General features: G+C 37.9%; 1 protein-coding gene across 1 annotated transcript in view; it reads right to left on the bottom strand.

Moving 5' to 3' along the window:
- Nucleotides 1-8,751: 8,751 nt before the first annotated feature.
- ptprub (protein tyrosine phosphatase receptor type Ub) overlaps nt 8,752-18,128 on the bottom strand; it is a 269,588-nt gene continuing 260,211 nt past the window's right edge. Inside the window, exons 29-31 of the mRNA XM_073872305.1 lie at nt 15,941-16,098; nt 14,591-14,726; nt 8,752-11,138 (exon numbers count right to left, since the gene is read on the bottom strand). Coding sequence (XP_073728406.1) covers nt 11,076-11,138; nt 14,591-14,726; nt 15,941-16,098 — 357 coding nt within the window. The 3' untranslated portion in view covers nt 8,752-11,075. The remainder of the gene's footprint in view (nt 11,139-14,590; nt 14,727-15,940; nt 16,099-18,128) is intronic.

Raw genomic sequence — 18,128 nt, forward strand, 5'->3', positions numbered from 1 at the left:
ACTGGGATTTTCACGCACAACCATTTCTAGGGTTTACAAAGAATGGTGTAAAAAGGGAAAAACATCCAGTATGCGGCAGTCCTGTGAGCGAAAATGCCTTGTTGATGCTAGAGGTCAGAGGAGAATGGGCCGACTGATTCAAGCTGATAGAAGAGCAACTTTGACAGAAATAACCACTCGTTACAACCGAGGTATGCAGCAAAGCATTTGTGAAGCCACAACATGTACAACCTTGAGGCGGATGGGCTACAACAGCAGAAGACCCCACCGGGTACCACTCATCTCCACTACAAACAGGAAAATGAGGCTACAATTTGCACAAGCTCACCAAAATTGAACAGTTGAAGACTGGAAAAATGTTGCCTGGTCTAATGAGCCTCGATTTCTGTTGAGACATTCAGATGGTAGAGTGTTTGCCATAAACAAAATGAGAACATGGATCCATCATGCCTTGTTACCACTGTGCAGGCTGGTGGTGTAATGGTGTGAGGGATGTTTTCTTGGCACACTTTAGGCCCCTTAGTGCCAATTGGGCATCATTTAAATGCCACCGCCCACCTGAGGATTGTTTCTGACCATGTCCATCCCTTTATGACCACCATGTACTCATCCTCTGATGGCTACTTCCAGCAGGATAATGCAGCATGTCACAAAGCTAGAATCATTTCAAATTGGTTTCTTGAACATGACAATGAGTTCACTGTACTAAAATGGCCCCCACAGTCACCAGATCTCAACCCAATAGAGCATCTTTGGAATGTGGTGGAATGGGAGCTTCGTGCCCTGGATGTGCATCCCACAAATCTCCATCAACTGCAAGATGCTATCCTATCAATATGGGCCAACATTTCTAAAGAATGCTTTTAGCACCTTGTTGAATCAATGTCACGTAGAATTAAGGCAGTTCTGAAGGCAAAAGGGGGTCAAACACAGTATTAGTATTGTGTTCCTAATAATCCTTTAGGTGGGGTGAATATACCCAGTCTTGGATTAATCTAAACCCTGTCCAGGAACTGCCCTTATAAGTTATTAATTTTTTTATTTGCATTTATTTACAAACAAGGAACATTATGACACAAGCAATTCCTCTTAAAATAAATGTGCGTTTATTTAACCCACGTTGGGTAGCTGCAAATTCGAACTTCCAAAATAGGCCAGAAAAACTACGAGCTACAGGAGTTCAGCTGACGAAGCACAAATACGGTAAAACAAAGTAAACTTTGAAGGGCTTAGTTGATTAATGCTTGTAGATCAATCGATTTAAAGGGATAGTTCACCCAAAAATGAAAATTTTGTCATCATTTACTCGCCCTCAAGTTGTCAACGACCTGTATAAATTTCTTTGCTCTTCTGAACACAAAGGAAGATATGAAGATGTTATGAAGCAGACAACAGGAGCACCATTGACTTCCATAGTAGGAAATACTATAAAGTTAATGGTGCTCAGAAACGATCATGTTTAGCACAACAACAAAATTTACCCACCCTTACGTTGTTGCAAACCGTAAATGATGACAGATTTTTCATTTTGGGTTGAACTATCACTTTAACGCTTGCAAAGCACTTTAGATCATATACAGATCTAATAATCAGATATAGCAAACAATAAAAGGTTGCTAAATAAACCTCTGCTTTGTGCAGACTCATGATTCTCGCAAAAAAAGTAATTGAGATTTAACAAGAAAATGTATGATTAAACTCAGTGTTGATTAATGTGTAGTTACTTTATCCGTTAATCACCGTTGTTTTGACAATTGGCAAAATGTTGAACAAATTTGACATTTAAAACGAAACGGTCTATTTCTTTAAAGGCTGGAAACAATTACATTGGCTTTAAAGATTTTCATCAAGAAAGCCTTTAAAGTGCATCATTCATTTTTCTCTGTAAATGGATGTGTTTGCTTTTTAAAGATTTTTTAACAGTGAAAGTCTGACTCGATAGAGCGGCACATCTCAAACAGATAAGCTGAGGATAAACAGATGGTTCAGATTCATACAGAGAACCGTCGTTCTGTAACAGGTTGTGGGGATTCATAGCGTGGTTTGGTGGGGGCCGGGGAGAGATAAAGAAGTGTAGGAATGGAGCTCATCCATGTGTCCGATGCACCAGGCTATCTGCTTCCAAGCCATGTGTACTCGTTCCTAGGCACTGAGCTGGAACAACGGGCCGCTCCACCACCTTCAGGGAGGCTTGCAAGTACCAACCGGGTGAGATAAGGGGACGCGTTTGGACTGCCATAGGATCTGTCGTCCAGGAACGTCCAAAACCGGACCATCTGGCCAGGGTCTCTCCTACCCACTTTACCAGGCACCAGACCGTGGTGCCAAGAATGTTCCCGCCTGCTCTACACAGCCACAGAAAGCGATAAAGACTGAATAGCAAAACGCTTGAGATGTGTGTGTGTTTGAACAGCATGCATAAGCAAACTGAGTGCTTCTTCAACTACAGGCACTGTTGACCCTGTGAAATAGAAACTCACTAGCATATTTAATTTGTCCACTAACAAAGCCCAGCAGAGTATACATGTGCATAAGAGCAAAATCGTGAATCAATATTTTCATGTCAAAATTTACATTATGCATTTTGCAGACGCTTTTATACAAAGTTACAGTGCATAACAAGGTAAATGTTTTATCAGTAGGTCTTGCTATGTACGCAGTGCTCTACCAATTAAAAATCTTGCATGAACCCTTTAAAATGGACTGCTGATTTAATTGCTAAAGCGATTTGCAAGGCTAATTTTATCTTTTTGACAGCACAATAACATAAACTTTTTGCAAAATATAATACAACACTTTATTACCACTTTATTAAAATTCATAAAATGCATATGAAAGTAGCTCAATATAATCCAAAGTGGGTCAAAATCAATATTATAATTCAGGATACACTGTCAAAAATAAAGGTACAAAGCTGTCACTGGGGCAGTACCCTTTAAAAAAAGGTCCTTATATGTACCTTTTAGGTACAAATACGTATATCTTTGAACTGCCAATATGTACCTGTGAAGTACTAATATGCACTCTTTGTGTAAAAAGGTGTACCTTTTTGAAAAGGTACTGTCCCTTGTGTACCTTTATTTCTGAGAGTGTACCAGGAGTGTACCTGGATACAGACAAATCTTTTACAGTGACTCATTGACATGAAATTCACTGAATTTATTTTACACTTTGTGGTTATTATGCTTTAATTTTATTTTACAAACAATTTAAAAGGTATGAGGTTTTTAGCGGCATCTAGTGGCGAGATTGCAAACTGCAACCAATCTCAATTTTTAAATGCAAAGAAAAGCTACGGTAGCTGCCACAGGACAAACATGCCATGACAAACCGAGGAACAACCTTCCGATCTCTCTGATGAAGCCAATACGGAAGTGATTTAAACTGCAATTCATCGTCTGGCCACTAGAGGCTGGCTCTAAAAGGGAGTCAATCCCCATAGACCCCCATTTTAAAATGGCCAACTTTACAGTAGAAAATAATATGTTTACAGCATGGTACAAAAAGTGTATTTGGTCTATATAGTTAATTTTACCCTTCATGACAACTGTGAAGGGAGTGAATTTTTTTGAAACTCATCCATTTAAATTATATTAAGCTTTAAAGTTCTGCATAATTAAGGGTGTGGCCACTTGAGTGACGGGTGAACTGCCACTGCTGTCACTAAAATCGAGCTAAGCGGGCGTGGTTTCAGCAACCATCCACCTTAACTTCACCCACATCCTGTCTCTTTATCCATTTTCGGATATCTGCAAGTGATGCGCGGCCAAGATGGCGACGGCAGGCAACGCCTACTTTAAGCTTCAGGGAAGCTCTTTACAAACCTATGGGTGATGTCACGGACACTACGTTCATATTTTTTTTACAGTCTATAATGGACAAAAAGCACTCTGTATAACAGTTTGTCCATTTAGGGCTACTGTAGAAACATGGTGGCGACTTCCATGTACAGTAAAAAGACACGCAGTGTATGTAGATACAAATGACTTATTTTAAGGTACTGTAATAAAAACCACTGAAAATATAGTTATGTATATTATATTGCATTTCTGTGAAGAGATCCTAATGTACACATTGCACCTTTAAAAAAGTACAAAAAAAATTATAGTAAAACTTTAATGAAATTATCTTCTAAATGAAAGGAATCTGTTATGAGCTTAATACGTGACATTAAAATAGACACTGAATCATTTTGTCCTGCTACACCTTGACACCTTATATAATAGTTTCACTAAGTTTAGGATAATACTCCAAGAATACACTAGAGTTTACTGTATATGCATGACGGAGGAAGGTCTTGTCCTCTAATTAATCCGACATGCCATTCAGCTCTAACACCGGATCACTATGCAGGGCTTTTGAATAATTCAGATATCCTGCACACAAGCTACTGTACTGTATGTCATAGGAGAAAGCCTGCGGTCTGTAGCCACCTCACATTCACAGCAGGAAATGAGGGAAATAGAAAAAGTCGTGGAGAAAAAGAATATAGGACAAAGAAATGATAGAGCCAGGGTGGGATGAGAGATCGAGTACAAAAATATACATTACAGAGATAGACGACTGATAGAAACCACCAGACAGGGGGAAGGAGAAAATGCCGTAAAGGTGAAACACCAAAAGAATTGAATGAATCAGCAAAAGCTGTGCATCAGCTCATCCCAGAAAAACAGATCTGCCTGACAAAGCACAGGCATTTGAAATGTCAGTCAGGTCACAGATTTTCTGTATACTCAAGAGATATTTTGCTCAATTTAGACTGTGGCCGGGAACAATCAAAGCGCTCATTACTCTTCCAGGCTATACAAACTCCTTTCTGTACACTCCAAAAAATGCTGGGTTATTTTCAACCCAGCATTGGGTCAAAAAGGAATGAACCTAACCCATTAGGTTGTAATTTAACCTATGCTGGGAGTTCAACACAAAATGCTGGGTTGTTTAACCCATTGTTGGCTTAAATTTAAACATTTGGTTAATTTAACCCAGTGGCTGGGTTTGTCTGTTTTTGAAAATAACCCAGCATTTTTAGAGTAAGGTATGGTAATGTGTTCACTCAAAAAATATCTGGGTTATTTTTGACCCATAATGTTGGACAGAACACATGCTAGGTTAAAAATTACCCCGTGCTGGGTTAAAAATGACCCAATGTTGGGTTGTTGTTATGCAACCATGGGGTATAATAACCCAGCATTATACAATCACTAGGTCAATTTTTAACCCAGCACGTGTTCTGTCCAATATTTACCCATTATGGGTCAAAAATAACCCAGCCATTTTTAGAGTGTTGTATTTTGAACTATATACTGTATATATTTCTCAAATATAATGAGGATACAAAATATAACTCAAATAATATTGCTTTAGTTTATTTTACATCATAGTTACATGACTCATTGATAGAGATATACTCAAAATGACTAATTGATAGAGATATACCTATATATCAGCCAATAATCGGTATCGATCAATAAGACATTTTTAACACTATTCGGCGATAATTTAAAACAGCTGATAGTCATGGCCGATATATCCCGTCAATCAAAAGAGAACAGGAAAATGCAATGGATTTGAGCTTTGTGTATCAAAAATGTAAAGAAACATTACTAATGTTCAATATTAATTGTCATTATATGAACGAATAACATTCAGGAAATTAAATCTACAGAATTTAGAAAAACTATCGGTATCGGCCGATATCAGTCTGAATAATCAGGGGCCTCATTTATAAAAGTGCGACGTAGAAACTATCCTACATTTCATCTAAGACAATTTCTAAAATGATCGTACGTGTGATTCCGAGAAAAGGAGCGTATGCACAAAAAAACCGTGCGTACGCCTCTTTTCCAGATGTGCAGTTTATAAATCACAAATGATCTTAAAATTGTGCGTAGCCGAATGCTCTTAGAACTCCGCCTTGTAAACACCCCTAATTTAATTCATTAGCATATAAATATGAAATTATCAAAGGTCAAATTCTCTGACTGCTACAATGGCGAGTGGTAAGAAAACATATTTGTTGTTGTTTGTTTAAGTTTTTAATATTATTAAATTCCAACATGGAAACTTTATTGACATCACTCGAGTTAAGACGATTATTAGTGGACCTTTTAATTCACAGGTTTCATTTAAATATAGTTTTTACACGTAAACGTTATATGTGTGTCTTTAAAGTTTTGTTTCAGTTTGCCCTGGTGTAAAAAATAAGATATTTTCGACTTTAAAATTCAAAGATTGTATCTTAAACTGTCTGAATATATTCCTTATGGGTTCATTTGGATTTACAGACGTTTAACATTAAAATAGATGCATGGTAATAATTTATATAAATTTTTTTAATCACTCTTAAATGTCACATGTCCCTTATTGTACATTGATGCTTTACAATTATGTTCCTTTCACGTCGTTTTAATAATTGAATTCGATCCTTTTTACTTTCATTCAATAAAGCACATGTTCTGTAACATTTACATGCGTTAAACACCGCGAAACAATTTTGCTATATTTTTAAATAGTTATTGAAAAGATGACGAACTACAAAATCGCTTCCTTAACCTATAGACCTATCTCGGGCGCCACCTTTTTGCATCGGAATAGCAAAACATTTAAAAATATCAAAATAGTCCAACATATTTTGTTTAGAATATATTCTAAAACCTTGTTAAATTATTTTAGAGTAGCCTATATGCCTTCACACAGTTCATTCTTTGTTCATTTTCTGTGTGCATAATTTTGTGCATGTTTTTTTTAACGTTTCCATTCTGAATAAACAAACAGCGCAGTTTACATGCTTCATCCTTGTTGCATTAGCCCATTAAGATAATTCTGAACATATTTCTGTAGTTTAAATAACTCTGAATTGTAGTTGAGAACGTCACGGCGCACTATTAAACATGGTCGGGTTTAAATTGGGCTCAGGCTCATATAATTAATTTACAGTTAATTTGTCGGTTGGGCCGGGCTCGACACAACCTGCAGGTGCTTCGGTTATGTTTTTTTGGGCCGATCTAAGCTCTAATACAAATGATGTTGACGCTGTAAAAGTTTCGAATATGCACACCTGCAATACTGCAATATTGCCAAAAGGAATTGTGCGTACGTCAAGTCGGAACCTGACGTGGAGGTAAGTACTTTTCCACGTCAAAGACAAGTTTTATAAATCTGAGCGTTAGAGTGGATTTGAGCGTACGCACGGTCTTAGATCAAATCTGTGCGTAAAAACGCTTTATAAATGAGGCCCCAGGTATTGGTGGAAAATGTAATATCGGTGCATCTATTGACAATCTTTAAATTATGGTTGCGCCTAGCTATAAGATTTATACATGCTGCAACTGTCAATAAAGCCTGTTTCTACTTTTGTTTTCCAGTGAATAACAAACATTAACTCTTTCCCCGCCAGCGTTTTTTATTATTTTCACAAAAGTTTAATGGCTTCCAAAAAAATCAAATGAAAGAACAGACCTTCTGCTTTCAAAAAAATCAGTTAAATTCATCCTACCTTTTTTAGTTCTCTTTTTAATATATACAAATATGGGTAGGTTTCTTAAAAAAAAAAAAAAATTTGAGCAAGAAGAGATAATTGCGTTTTGTGAAGGACTCTTAATAGAGATCAGATTCAGAGCGAGTATCAAAACATACACAAAGTTTAAACAGTTTGCCCTAAGGCAGTGCTTCCCAATCCTGGTCCTCAAGGACCCCCTTCCAAAAAGTTTTAGATGTTTCGTTATTTAAAACACCTGATTCAACTAATCAGTCTCCTTCCAACATGGTAAACACGTCTCCCTAACAAGCTTTCAGGTGTGTTAAATAAGGAGACATCTAAATCTTTTTGGTGGGGGGTCCTCGAGGACCAGGATTGGGAAGCACTGCCCTCACCCCCCAAGTCACATTAGCTACAAGAGACAGAGGCAGAGCGACAGGCAACCATTCATTTTCAATGGGAGTGTCCGTTTGCCAGCGACAAGCGACAAGCTCGCCACTGCGCCGAGCAAGGTGGGGTCAAAATAGACAAGAAGGCTTTTAATGCAAATGCTGAGCAATGCGACAAAGCGACTGCCAATCGGGGCAGCGTGACGTAGGTCTGTGGCCCGAGTCAAAGAAAAAATTCAAGATGGCGGAAAATCCGTATTTCTGTATATATCTGATAAGTTTGGCATTTTATCTCTCATATTTTGTTACTTTTATTGAGAAATAAATACTTTTAAATCCAAAAACATTGTTCTTGTAACTTAATAATACCTCAGAAGTGACTTTTGATACCGCTTTTAGATACTAGCCAAGGAACGCCCATCAAAATGGAAATACGGAAATATGGATTGCCGGAAAAACTTGTCATTGGCATGGAAACGTTTTCTCTTAATTGACGAGTTAACTCACATAAAAATTTTAATTATACCAATTATGAACTCTTTTTTTTCCGCAATTGACGAGTTAACTTGTCAATTTTTTTTAATTATACCAATTATAAACTCTTTTTTCCACAATTGACGGGTTAACTATTTTTCGGTGAACTATTCTGCTACCTATATAGCCAAAGAGGTAAAGCGGAGCTGCCGACTTTAGAGTGGATCCGCCCCGGAGTCTATTGCTATTTGGGTACAGTACAGTATGGCCATTATCACCAGTGGATGTCAATAATACCCAAATATTGGCTAATTCATTTACTAACTAGTAAAAATACAGAGAGGGTCAAAATAAATGCTCCATGAAACATCGTTTCAGTCTTAGAACATTTTATTGTTGTTTGAACAACCCAACCCAAACCACCCCAAACCCCTTAATTTCCCATTGAATATATGCCTCCATACCCTCATCCTGTCCCACAAACACATGGTCAAAAACACAGTTCTTTTTCATTCAATATCATACAGAAACACTTGAAAGAAAACAAACTAACAAAACACACAGAAAACAAGGACCCGGCTCACCAGCCGTTTCAGCACATGTCAGGAGTGGTCAAGTCCCTTCTTTCCTCAAACAAAAAGAGACACTATAGGGAAAATAATGCAGTGATGACACCCGTGGGAAGGTTCGTGCCTTTGAAATGAGCATGACAAAATAACCGTGAGAGGATTTTAAAGTGACGAAATGGGGCTTCTGGAGGGTTGGCTTTTAGAGATCCATAGTTGTGTCAGAGATCTTTCATTTAAACAGTACATTCAACTCTTTCTATAACCTGTTAAACTGTTCAATCTGGCCCAAACAAACTTTATTCACATACTATTCACAAAACACAAATATACATCTATATGTACACATACTTTCCACCTTAGTGTCCAGGCACTTTCAAAGAAAGTCCAAAAAAATAACTTGCGCCACTGTCCTAAAGCTGGATTACACCGTGACTTAAATGCCACGCTTTACACACTTGCTGACTTTAAAAAGGCCCTAAAAAGGGTTTAAGTGGTGTAGTGTAGTCCAGCATCTCTATCTGATCCCACAGAAACTTCTTTAACAATCAGGCTGTCAAAAGACATCATTCAGTGTGGGGAAAACTATGCAAAATAATGAACTCAATGGGATTGCTAACTTGGCATTTTGCCGATATGGCAATTTTGTACATTTCACAGTTGGGGTCATAGTAGGTGTTTGTGTGTCATACTTACAGTATGTAAAAAAATATTATCTGACCGTATATTTTCCAGATTTTGTGCTTGTACAGTAGCAGTGGTACTGTAATTTAGTGGCATTAAATACAATCTCAATAACTCTTGGCTATCAGCTCCACTAAACTGTTTAAAAAAAGAATAGACATCCATCTTCAATCAGGAGGACATAATGGCAAATATAAGCTTTGAAATATCGAGATGGAACCGAAATGAACCGTGAAGCGATAAAACTGAAGGGATGCTTTGAATTATCTCAAGCCCAGGATTCAGCTGTACACTCGAAACTGCACAATTGTTAAACAAAATCCACTTAAAGAACACGAGTCAGTCAGATAAATAGTTACGAGCGAAAAAGTAGCATTTCTTTCAACTTCCTTCTCTTGGATTCTGACGCGGTCTCAACCTGTTCTTGCCTTCTCAGCTCTGTTGTAAAAACACTATTAACCGGGCTCTCGAAAGCTTTGAGTAAGTGGATGAAGGTCAGAGTTTAATCCACCGCCAGCTTTTAGAATTGGCATCGCATCTGCCCCTTGCTAATGTACTTGCTTTGCTTTAAGCACACAGGGCCACTGTTAGCACTTGAGACATACACCTTAAGACTTAAGGGATTTCCAGCGGACATTAAGTATATATACAGGTGAGAGGAAAAAGACAACAGTCACAACAAGATACGAAAGCCAGTGCGGCAGACGTGGCCGCATCTCCTCTTGAGAAATATGGCACCATGTTTAAGGTAATAAACTCTGCCTCTGGATGACACAAGGACCAATCGGGTGGCTCCCCAGTAAACATGTTGGTAAGGAGCGTACTGTAATCTGTGCTTGCTGGAATGCAGTCTCAAGGCCTTGGTTTAAAGCATAGCTCGACACTGGTGAAACGGTTGGTTGAAGAGCCATCGACATCCCGATAGGCAGTTGATGGGATTAGTCTGCTGGTTGATTCATTGTTGTATTGTTCATACGTAAGCGTTTGTGCATGCACGTGTACGTGTGATGTCCTTTCGGCTTCTTTTAAGGGGCACGCCAGATGCCTGACTCCTTTTAATTGGGCAACGGTAAAGACGCCTGACTCTCCGCTCCGTTGAGTCACATATGAAGAGAGCAGTGATGTTTATTTTTGCTCTTCAGTCCCGACAGCCAGAGATAAACAGGCCTGTGTAAAATAAAGCTGCTGTATTTAGAAACAGCTCACAGTCGCTGTGAGCAAAGGTAAACCACGCCAGGCTTTAGAGCCTTTTTGCAGAATTGCTCACAGAAGAATGGGCTGAAAATATCTTTAAAAAAAAGTCACGGAGGGAGTAACACATTTAGATGTTCGGGGTTTTGTCCTATCTCTTTCCTGCTGCTTTGTTCAGAGTAACAAGATGGAGAGAAGGTGAACGAGGTGCAGATGGAGATCGGGTTGTAAGTGTGAGCCTGCCGTTGGTGCTGCTCCAGCCTGTGAGGTCAGCGATGGGTGGCTGGGATTCCGCTATCTGACCTCCAAGCAGTCCAAATACTCCAGAACCAGCTCATAACAGAAACGATACTGCTCCTGAACCACACAAACACAGAGAAATTAGATCACCACAGTGCAGTGATTCACTTTCGTATCGCTTACATTGCATTTGACTTGCTACCCGAGTAGGGCACAATTTGCATTTGAAAGTGCTCTCATTTTATGGCATCAAATTACAGTGATTAATAAATCAATGAGTGAATGTACATTACATGCGTGCATGTACATACAATGTCACTGTGTGCGATCACAATTACAAGGCACTTGTATTTCTAGTTATTTACATATACATCTATGCATTTGGCAGGCGCCTTTATCTGATGTGTGTTCCCTGGGAACGAACCCCTGACCTTTTGCGCTGCTAACGCTATGTTCAACTGTTTAGACTACAGGACCAAATGCAGGTCCAGCTGTTAGAAATTTGCATTTTATGTCTATATCTACATGTCTGTTTATTTGTCTATGTCTATATGTCTATGTCTATATCTATATGTCTGTCTGTCTGTCTGTTTATCTATCTACATGTCTATATCTACATGTCTATGTCTATATCTGTCTGTCTGTCTTTATGTCTGTATTCATATGTGTATGTCTATATGTCTGTCTGTCTGTCTATCTTTCTATTTATCTATCTGTATGTCTGTCTGTCTATTTATATCTATATGTCCATATGTGTATGACCATATGTGTATGTCTATGTCTATCTATCATCTATCTATCTTTCTGTCTATCTGTCTGTCTGTCTGTCTGTCTGTCTGTCTGTCTATCTATCTATCTATCCATCTATCTATCCATCTATCCATCTATCCATCTATCCATCTATCTATCTATCTATCTATCTATCTATCTATCTATATCTATATCTATATATATCTATATCTATATATATTAGGGCTGGGTACTGTTAGGAATTTCACAATTCGATTCGATTCCGATTCTTGAGGCTTCGATTCACTATCTATCTATCTATCTATCTATCTATCTATCTATCTATCTATCTATCTATCTATCTATCTATCTATCTATCTATCTATCTATCTATCTATCTATCTATCTATCTATCTATATCTATATCTATATATATCTATATCTATATATATTAGGGCTGGGTATTGTTAGGAATTTCACAATTCGATTCGATTCCGATTCTTGAGGCTTCGATTCAATTCGATTCGATTCAATTCGATATTGATTTGTTTGCTTCAATATCGATTCAATAATAAGTAGATACACAAGTAATTAAGTACCTGTGTAGCCTATATTTTAATTTGAGCTTTTAGTGCAGACTTGAACGGAGTGCAGCTGCTGTTTGCCATCTTGCTGTTTTGGTAAAGCGTGTTTTGGTAAAGCGTGTCTTGTACAACGCTGAACGCTCTCACTAGAGCAGGGCTATTCAGTTAGTTTGTCATGGGGGCCAGTTCATGAAAAGCATCTCAAATAAGGGGCCGAAGATATATCAGTGATTATGACTACATTTATATTTAAACTGCATAACAACAAAATCAGTGCATTGTACAATAGGCTTTTTCTACAAACATGTATTTTCAAACTGCATACAAAAAAATTAGTGCATTGTAAGATGTCAAAGTAGGCTTTTTCTACATTCAGACATGTTCATATGTTGTATTTTAAAACTGCATAACAACATAAGTGCATTGTAAGATACCCGAGTAAGCTTTATTCTTCATTTAAAGGGGTAAATAAGAGCCATATCACACTCATTGATAATTAAACTTATTTACTCACTTTAGTACACATAACAAAAAAGTTTACAATATGTAACATAACATTGTTTTATGCTGTTTTTGTCAAAGCTAATTATTTCACTACCCCTATTTAAACTACAACAGCCATCTTAATAATTGGCAAACATTAGTCTAGCTTCTAATAAGAGAAATAATACTTTTAGATTTCGCTAGAGCAGTAAAATCAGGTGTTTGTCAGTAGATACGCGTTCAGTGGTGCAGGTGTTGGGCGCGATGGGTGATTAACTGTTACTAACCGTTTCAATGCGTTTCCTTTATTAAGACATCTAATGTCATTGTGGATAAGCAAGTCATCATTGAGCCGACATATTAATGTATATGGAAATACAAGGAGTTAAAACAGCCATAGAGTCCGTGGTCTCACCACTGTCGCGTCTTGATATGCGGGCGCGAGTGGCTCGCGGTAGACCAAAGCGCGAATATAAACACGTGAGACAGCTGCTCGCGCCAGTCACGTGACGCGCGCTCTGCATCTCATGCTGTAACAGATGCACGCTCATCAACTCGTAACTGTAGGGCCCGTTGTCCAACTACATTTATTTTAATTCTACATTTATTTATTCTAGAGATGTCTTTTTCACAGACTACATAAAGGGCCGGATCAAATTACCTCGTGGAGCGGGCGCTAGAGTGTTGCCCACCCAGAGCGCCGCCACTGGCCGGTAGGCTGAATCGATTCATAGGATTTGATGAATCGATATTGAATTGAGGAACAAATAATTGCAATGCATTGATGAATCGATATTTTTGACTATATATATATATATATATATATATGTCCATATGTGTATGTCTATGTGTCAATGTCTGTCCGGTGTTCTGTCTGTCTGTCTGTCTATCTATCTATATGTGTATGTCTATGTCTATGTCTATCTATTCATCTATCTTTCTATCTTTATGTCTTTGTCTATTTGTCTGTCTGTCTGTTTGTCTATCTATCATTCTGTCTTTATGTCTATATCTATACGTCTATGTCTCTATGTCTATGTCTCTATGTCTATAGCCGTTTCTCAATGTCAAGGAAGGATCCTCGGAAGCTAGAATTTCGAGGATGCTACGTCATCGACGTCCGTCGAAGGACTGTTCCAATGTCGAGGATCCTCGAAATTCCAGCCAAGGACTTCGTTCGAGAAATATCCCATATACAGAAAAGGATGCATATTTGTATCCTTTGCGCTCTTCATGCGCTGAAATCACCCACAATCCTATGCGCACAGCACCAATAGCACACCTTTCAATCACGCAATGACGTAATGACTTGCACTTGTTAGCCTGTTCCATTTATCGTGTTCTCCGAATGCTTAAAAGGAGCCTTGCCTAGCCTCTGAAGGAAGTGACTTGTAAGGACTAGTCCTGCCAAGGAAGTATCCTTGACATTGAGAAACGGCTTATGTCTCTATGTCTATCTATCTGTCTGTGTGTCTTTCTATATATCTATATCTATTTGTGTATGACCATATGTGTATTTATATGTGTCTATGTCTATCTGTCTGTCTATCTATCTAGCTTCCTGTCTTTATGTCTATATCTATGTCTATATCTATACATCTATGTCTATATCTGTCTGTCTGTCTATCTATCTATATATCTACATGTGTATGTCTATTTGTCTATGTCTATCCATCCATCCATCCATCCATCCATCCATCTTTATGTCTTTATCTATACATCTATGTCTATATGTCTGTCTGTCTGTCTGTTTTTCATAACCATTGTACCTACCAGTGTCTCCACCATGTTGGGCTTAGCGTTACGCAGGGTCTTGACGGCATAGAAGACATCCACCATGTTCTGGTATTCTATCATTTCCATCAGGATGTTAGTGGCAGAGTACATTCCACTGCGACCTCCACCGTTCCTACACAAACACAAATATAACAAAACCCACTTATCACAAGCCGAGAAAACATAACAATTGAGCACAGCGGCAGAAATGTATTCACAACTCGCTCCTAAACGGAAATTTCACACATCCAGTTATTATCAAACCAGCCCGCACAGGCAGCATACAAAAAGCTCCTGAAGATCCCAAAGGTTTTCTGCTATGTATGCGTACGGCTCGACGCCGGCGTCTAGATGAGGCGATGCCGAGATAATCAATCGCAGTCAGTGCTTTGGCAGCTCTGGATTTAGTGCAGAGAAAGGCCCGCGCTGTTCTGTATTAAAGCATAATTGATTTCATCTCCATAATCTCTTCGCTCTGCCTGTGGTTGGTAACACTGTGTGACAGCCCTGAGTGATGTGCTTCTGGGAGGCGATGGGAAGAGAAGTCGTGCCTGGGGTTCGAGATGAGACGCCTCGTGGGCAAGAGGAGAGACGGAGCCACGGGGGAGAAGAAGTGTGCGGTTAACGGGATAACAACCATGTTAACACCTAGACCAGGATCATTGACTCTGGCTTCTCACGCTGGGTATAAGTTAACTTTCAGTTTAGAAATGACTTTGTTATAGGACGGTGACAGAGAAAGACCTTTACCTTTATGTAATATTATTTTATTTTATTTTTGTGTGTGTATTTGTTTGTGAAGGTACACGGGGATGCATTGTTTTGCATGTCATTATCTCGTGTCTGGCACACTGGCAAACAGAGATATGGGTCGTGGCAGATGCAGATAACATTGGTGTGGTTCAAGGACACGACTGCAGTCACTATTTGACAATAAAATAACAGAAGTATTTCTCTGAGAAATGTCTGCGCAGGAGACTTTGTACCTACTGATATCAAGGAAACTTTGAAAGCCTGATTTCACAGCACCACAGTGCATAAAGAAACCATAGTCGTGCAAAAGTAAAGAAAGTGCACCCTAGTGCAATAAAAATAATCATTTAAGTAGTGTACTTTTTTAAAAGACACTTGGGCATGTACTACCTGTGCTCCTGATGAAGAATGCTGGTGCACCTGCTACACCAAGCACATACATCTCTCTCTGTGCAAGCAAAAAATAAATGCTGTTTGCATCACAGCACAGTCTTATACAGCAAAATATGCCACAAAGAACAAATAAAGAGAACAAACTCAACATAAGAATTAGTTATATTGTAGATGTGTTAAGACTTTTGTAATGTTACTCACAGGCAGTGAACCACGGTACGACCTTCCCCACATTCCCTCTGCCACTTCTGCACACTGGCCAGCAGGTTCAGGAAGGCCTTCTTCGAGTCAGGCACATCACGATATGCAGACCAGCGCAGGAACTGAAACTGGCACACAACCAGCTGACCTTCCTGCAGCTTCACAGGGATGAGACGGAGGAAAAAGGAAAGGTCACGATCAGTGATGCATCACCAGGTTTGCTTTCGTACGTGTACAGTAGGGCACGACTGTGCTCCGTGCCGGGAACTCAGCGGTGCCAAGTCAGCACTGTTTAAGTTGTGATAAATGAGTCTGCTGAGAAAGATTTTCACTCGGGGTGGGACAGAAAAACACTAGATACATGGCTGGTTTGGCTTGTAATGCAGGTGGAATTAATATGCAGCTCGAAGGCGCGCCCCAAAACTGCCCTCAGGGTTGCTGGAAGATATGAATAAGGTGACCACAGTTGAGCATCTTTACTCGACCAAATGGTTGAGCACATTTTGAGTCCCTATATTTTATTGAGAGGAGTACTTAACTTAAGCTGATTGAGCCATCTCTATTATTTGGTTGAGCTATGTTATGCCCAAAAAATCATCTAGATGTCAATGTGTCAATCAACAGCACTTGTCACAACACATCTTCTTAGACGAATTTCAGAGAGAAAGAAATCACTCCTGCCATGTGAACTGTTCTTCCTAAATTTTGCCAGGAAAGCATATTTTTTTGACATATTACACTGTAATATGAGCTCTAACTTTATAAAATTATGTTACTGGTGCCATCAAAAAACTTTTGTAGGTTTTTAATAATTTTTCAAAAACGTGCGCAACCAGACAGTATTTTTTTTTACTTTATGGTAAATGTAAAAAAGGTCATGTTTTCAGATCATCCATTTCTGCAGTCAGAATGTACTATTTGCTGAGAAATATAAATTTCTGATCATTCACAGCTATGAATATGACACAGGTATTGTTATTTCTTATTGAATATATTGAGATAATTTCTTAAGTATGTATTTTTTGCCACTTCTGGATATATTTTTTAAATAAATATAATGAATTCATATAATTAATGTATGGAAATCATGATTACTGATTAATTATCAGAAATTACTTCTTAAATTATGTTTTATATTGTTTGAAGGATTGTTTCTAATGTTGGCTTACTCTACACAGCATTGCTGGTTTACAAAGAAATGTTCATTTATCTAAAAAATAATAAAAATTCTTGAATCATAAAAGCCTAAAATGCCATTGTATTACTATCTTTTGCCTTCTTTTATTTTAGGTTTTGAATGCAGAAAGAATGTAATGTCTTTATTTTTGTTAATTTATTGTTAAAAAAATATATTTCCCATGTTAAAATGAAAACATGAAATATTTTAATAGTTTATATTTCAATAAATAAAGACGATTTAATATACAAAACTATTTTATTTTAATTATATTTGTACAAAAATTGTATTATAGTTCATATTTTCTAATTTCCATAGTATGTGTATGAATTCCTTTAGGTGACATATCAACCATTTGGTAAAGGACGATATTTGAAAAATGATGGGTTGTTTTGAAAAAAATCCATTGAGTATGTTAACTAGCGACATAAGGGGATAAGAAATGTAAACAAAATTTTTTTCAATGACAGTGTTCTTAATATGACAAAGTAAGTGTTTTGATTAATGCCGTTAATGTTTTTTTTTTAATCAGTGTATACCACTAGTCAACTACATGAATATAAAATGGCAAAGTTGAATGAACATTTATATTTTGATTCAATAGATTTATAGCATTTTGAAAAAAACTTGTCATGGATTTATTGCATTTTGTGAAAAAAATACGCTTTTAAAATAAATCTTTGAAAATCTAATTATGGATTTGAATTTTTTATGTTTTTATAACCTAAAGATGCTATGTGAAAGTTTGTAACATAATATAGTGGTTTTCATCTTGTCACTTTCTTGGTATAGAAAACACGTTTTTACCGAAATTAGTCAAAATGGATTTATTGTGTTTTGGAACCAAACTCTTCATTTGTACACCAACTGCATGCATCATAAACTCTGTAGTCCCAACAATGTCAAATGCCTCATGTACCACAGGCCCACGGCACATCAAAGCTTTCAAATGCTCCCACATTCACAGAAATCCACATTTATGCCTACATCTAATAGAAAAAAGCACCTGTC

The sequence above is a fragment of the Misgurnus anguillicaudatus genome, chromosome 10 (assembly GCF_027580225.2).
Source record: "Misgurnus anguillicaudatus chromosome 10, ASM2758022v2, whole genome shotgun sequence".
Lineage (NCBI taxonomy): Eukaryota > Metazoa > Chordata > Actinopteri > Cypriniformes > Cobitidae > Misgurnus > Misgurnus anguillicaudatus.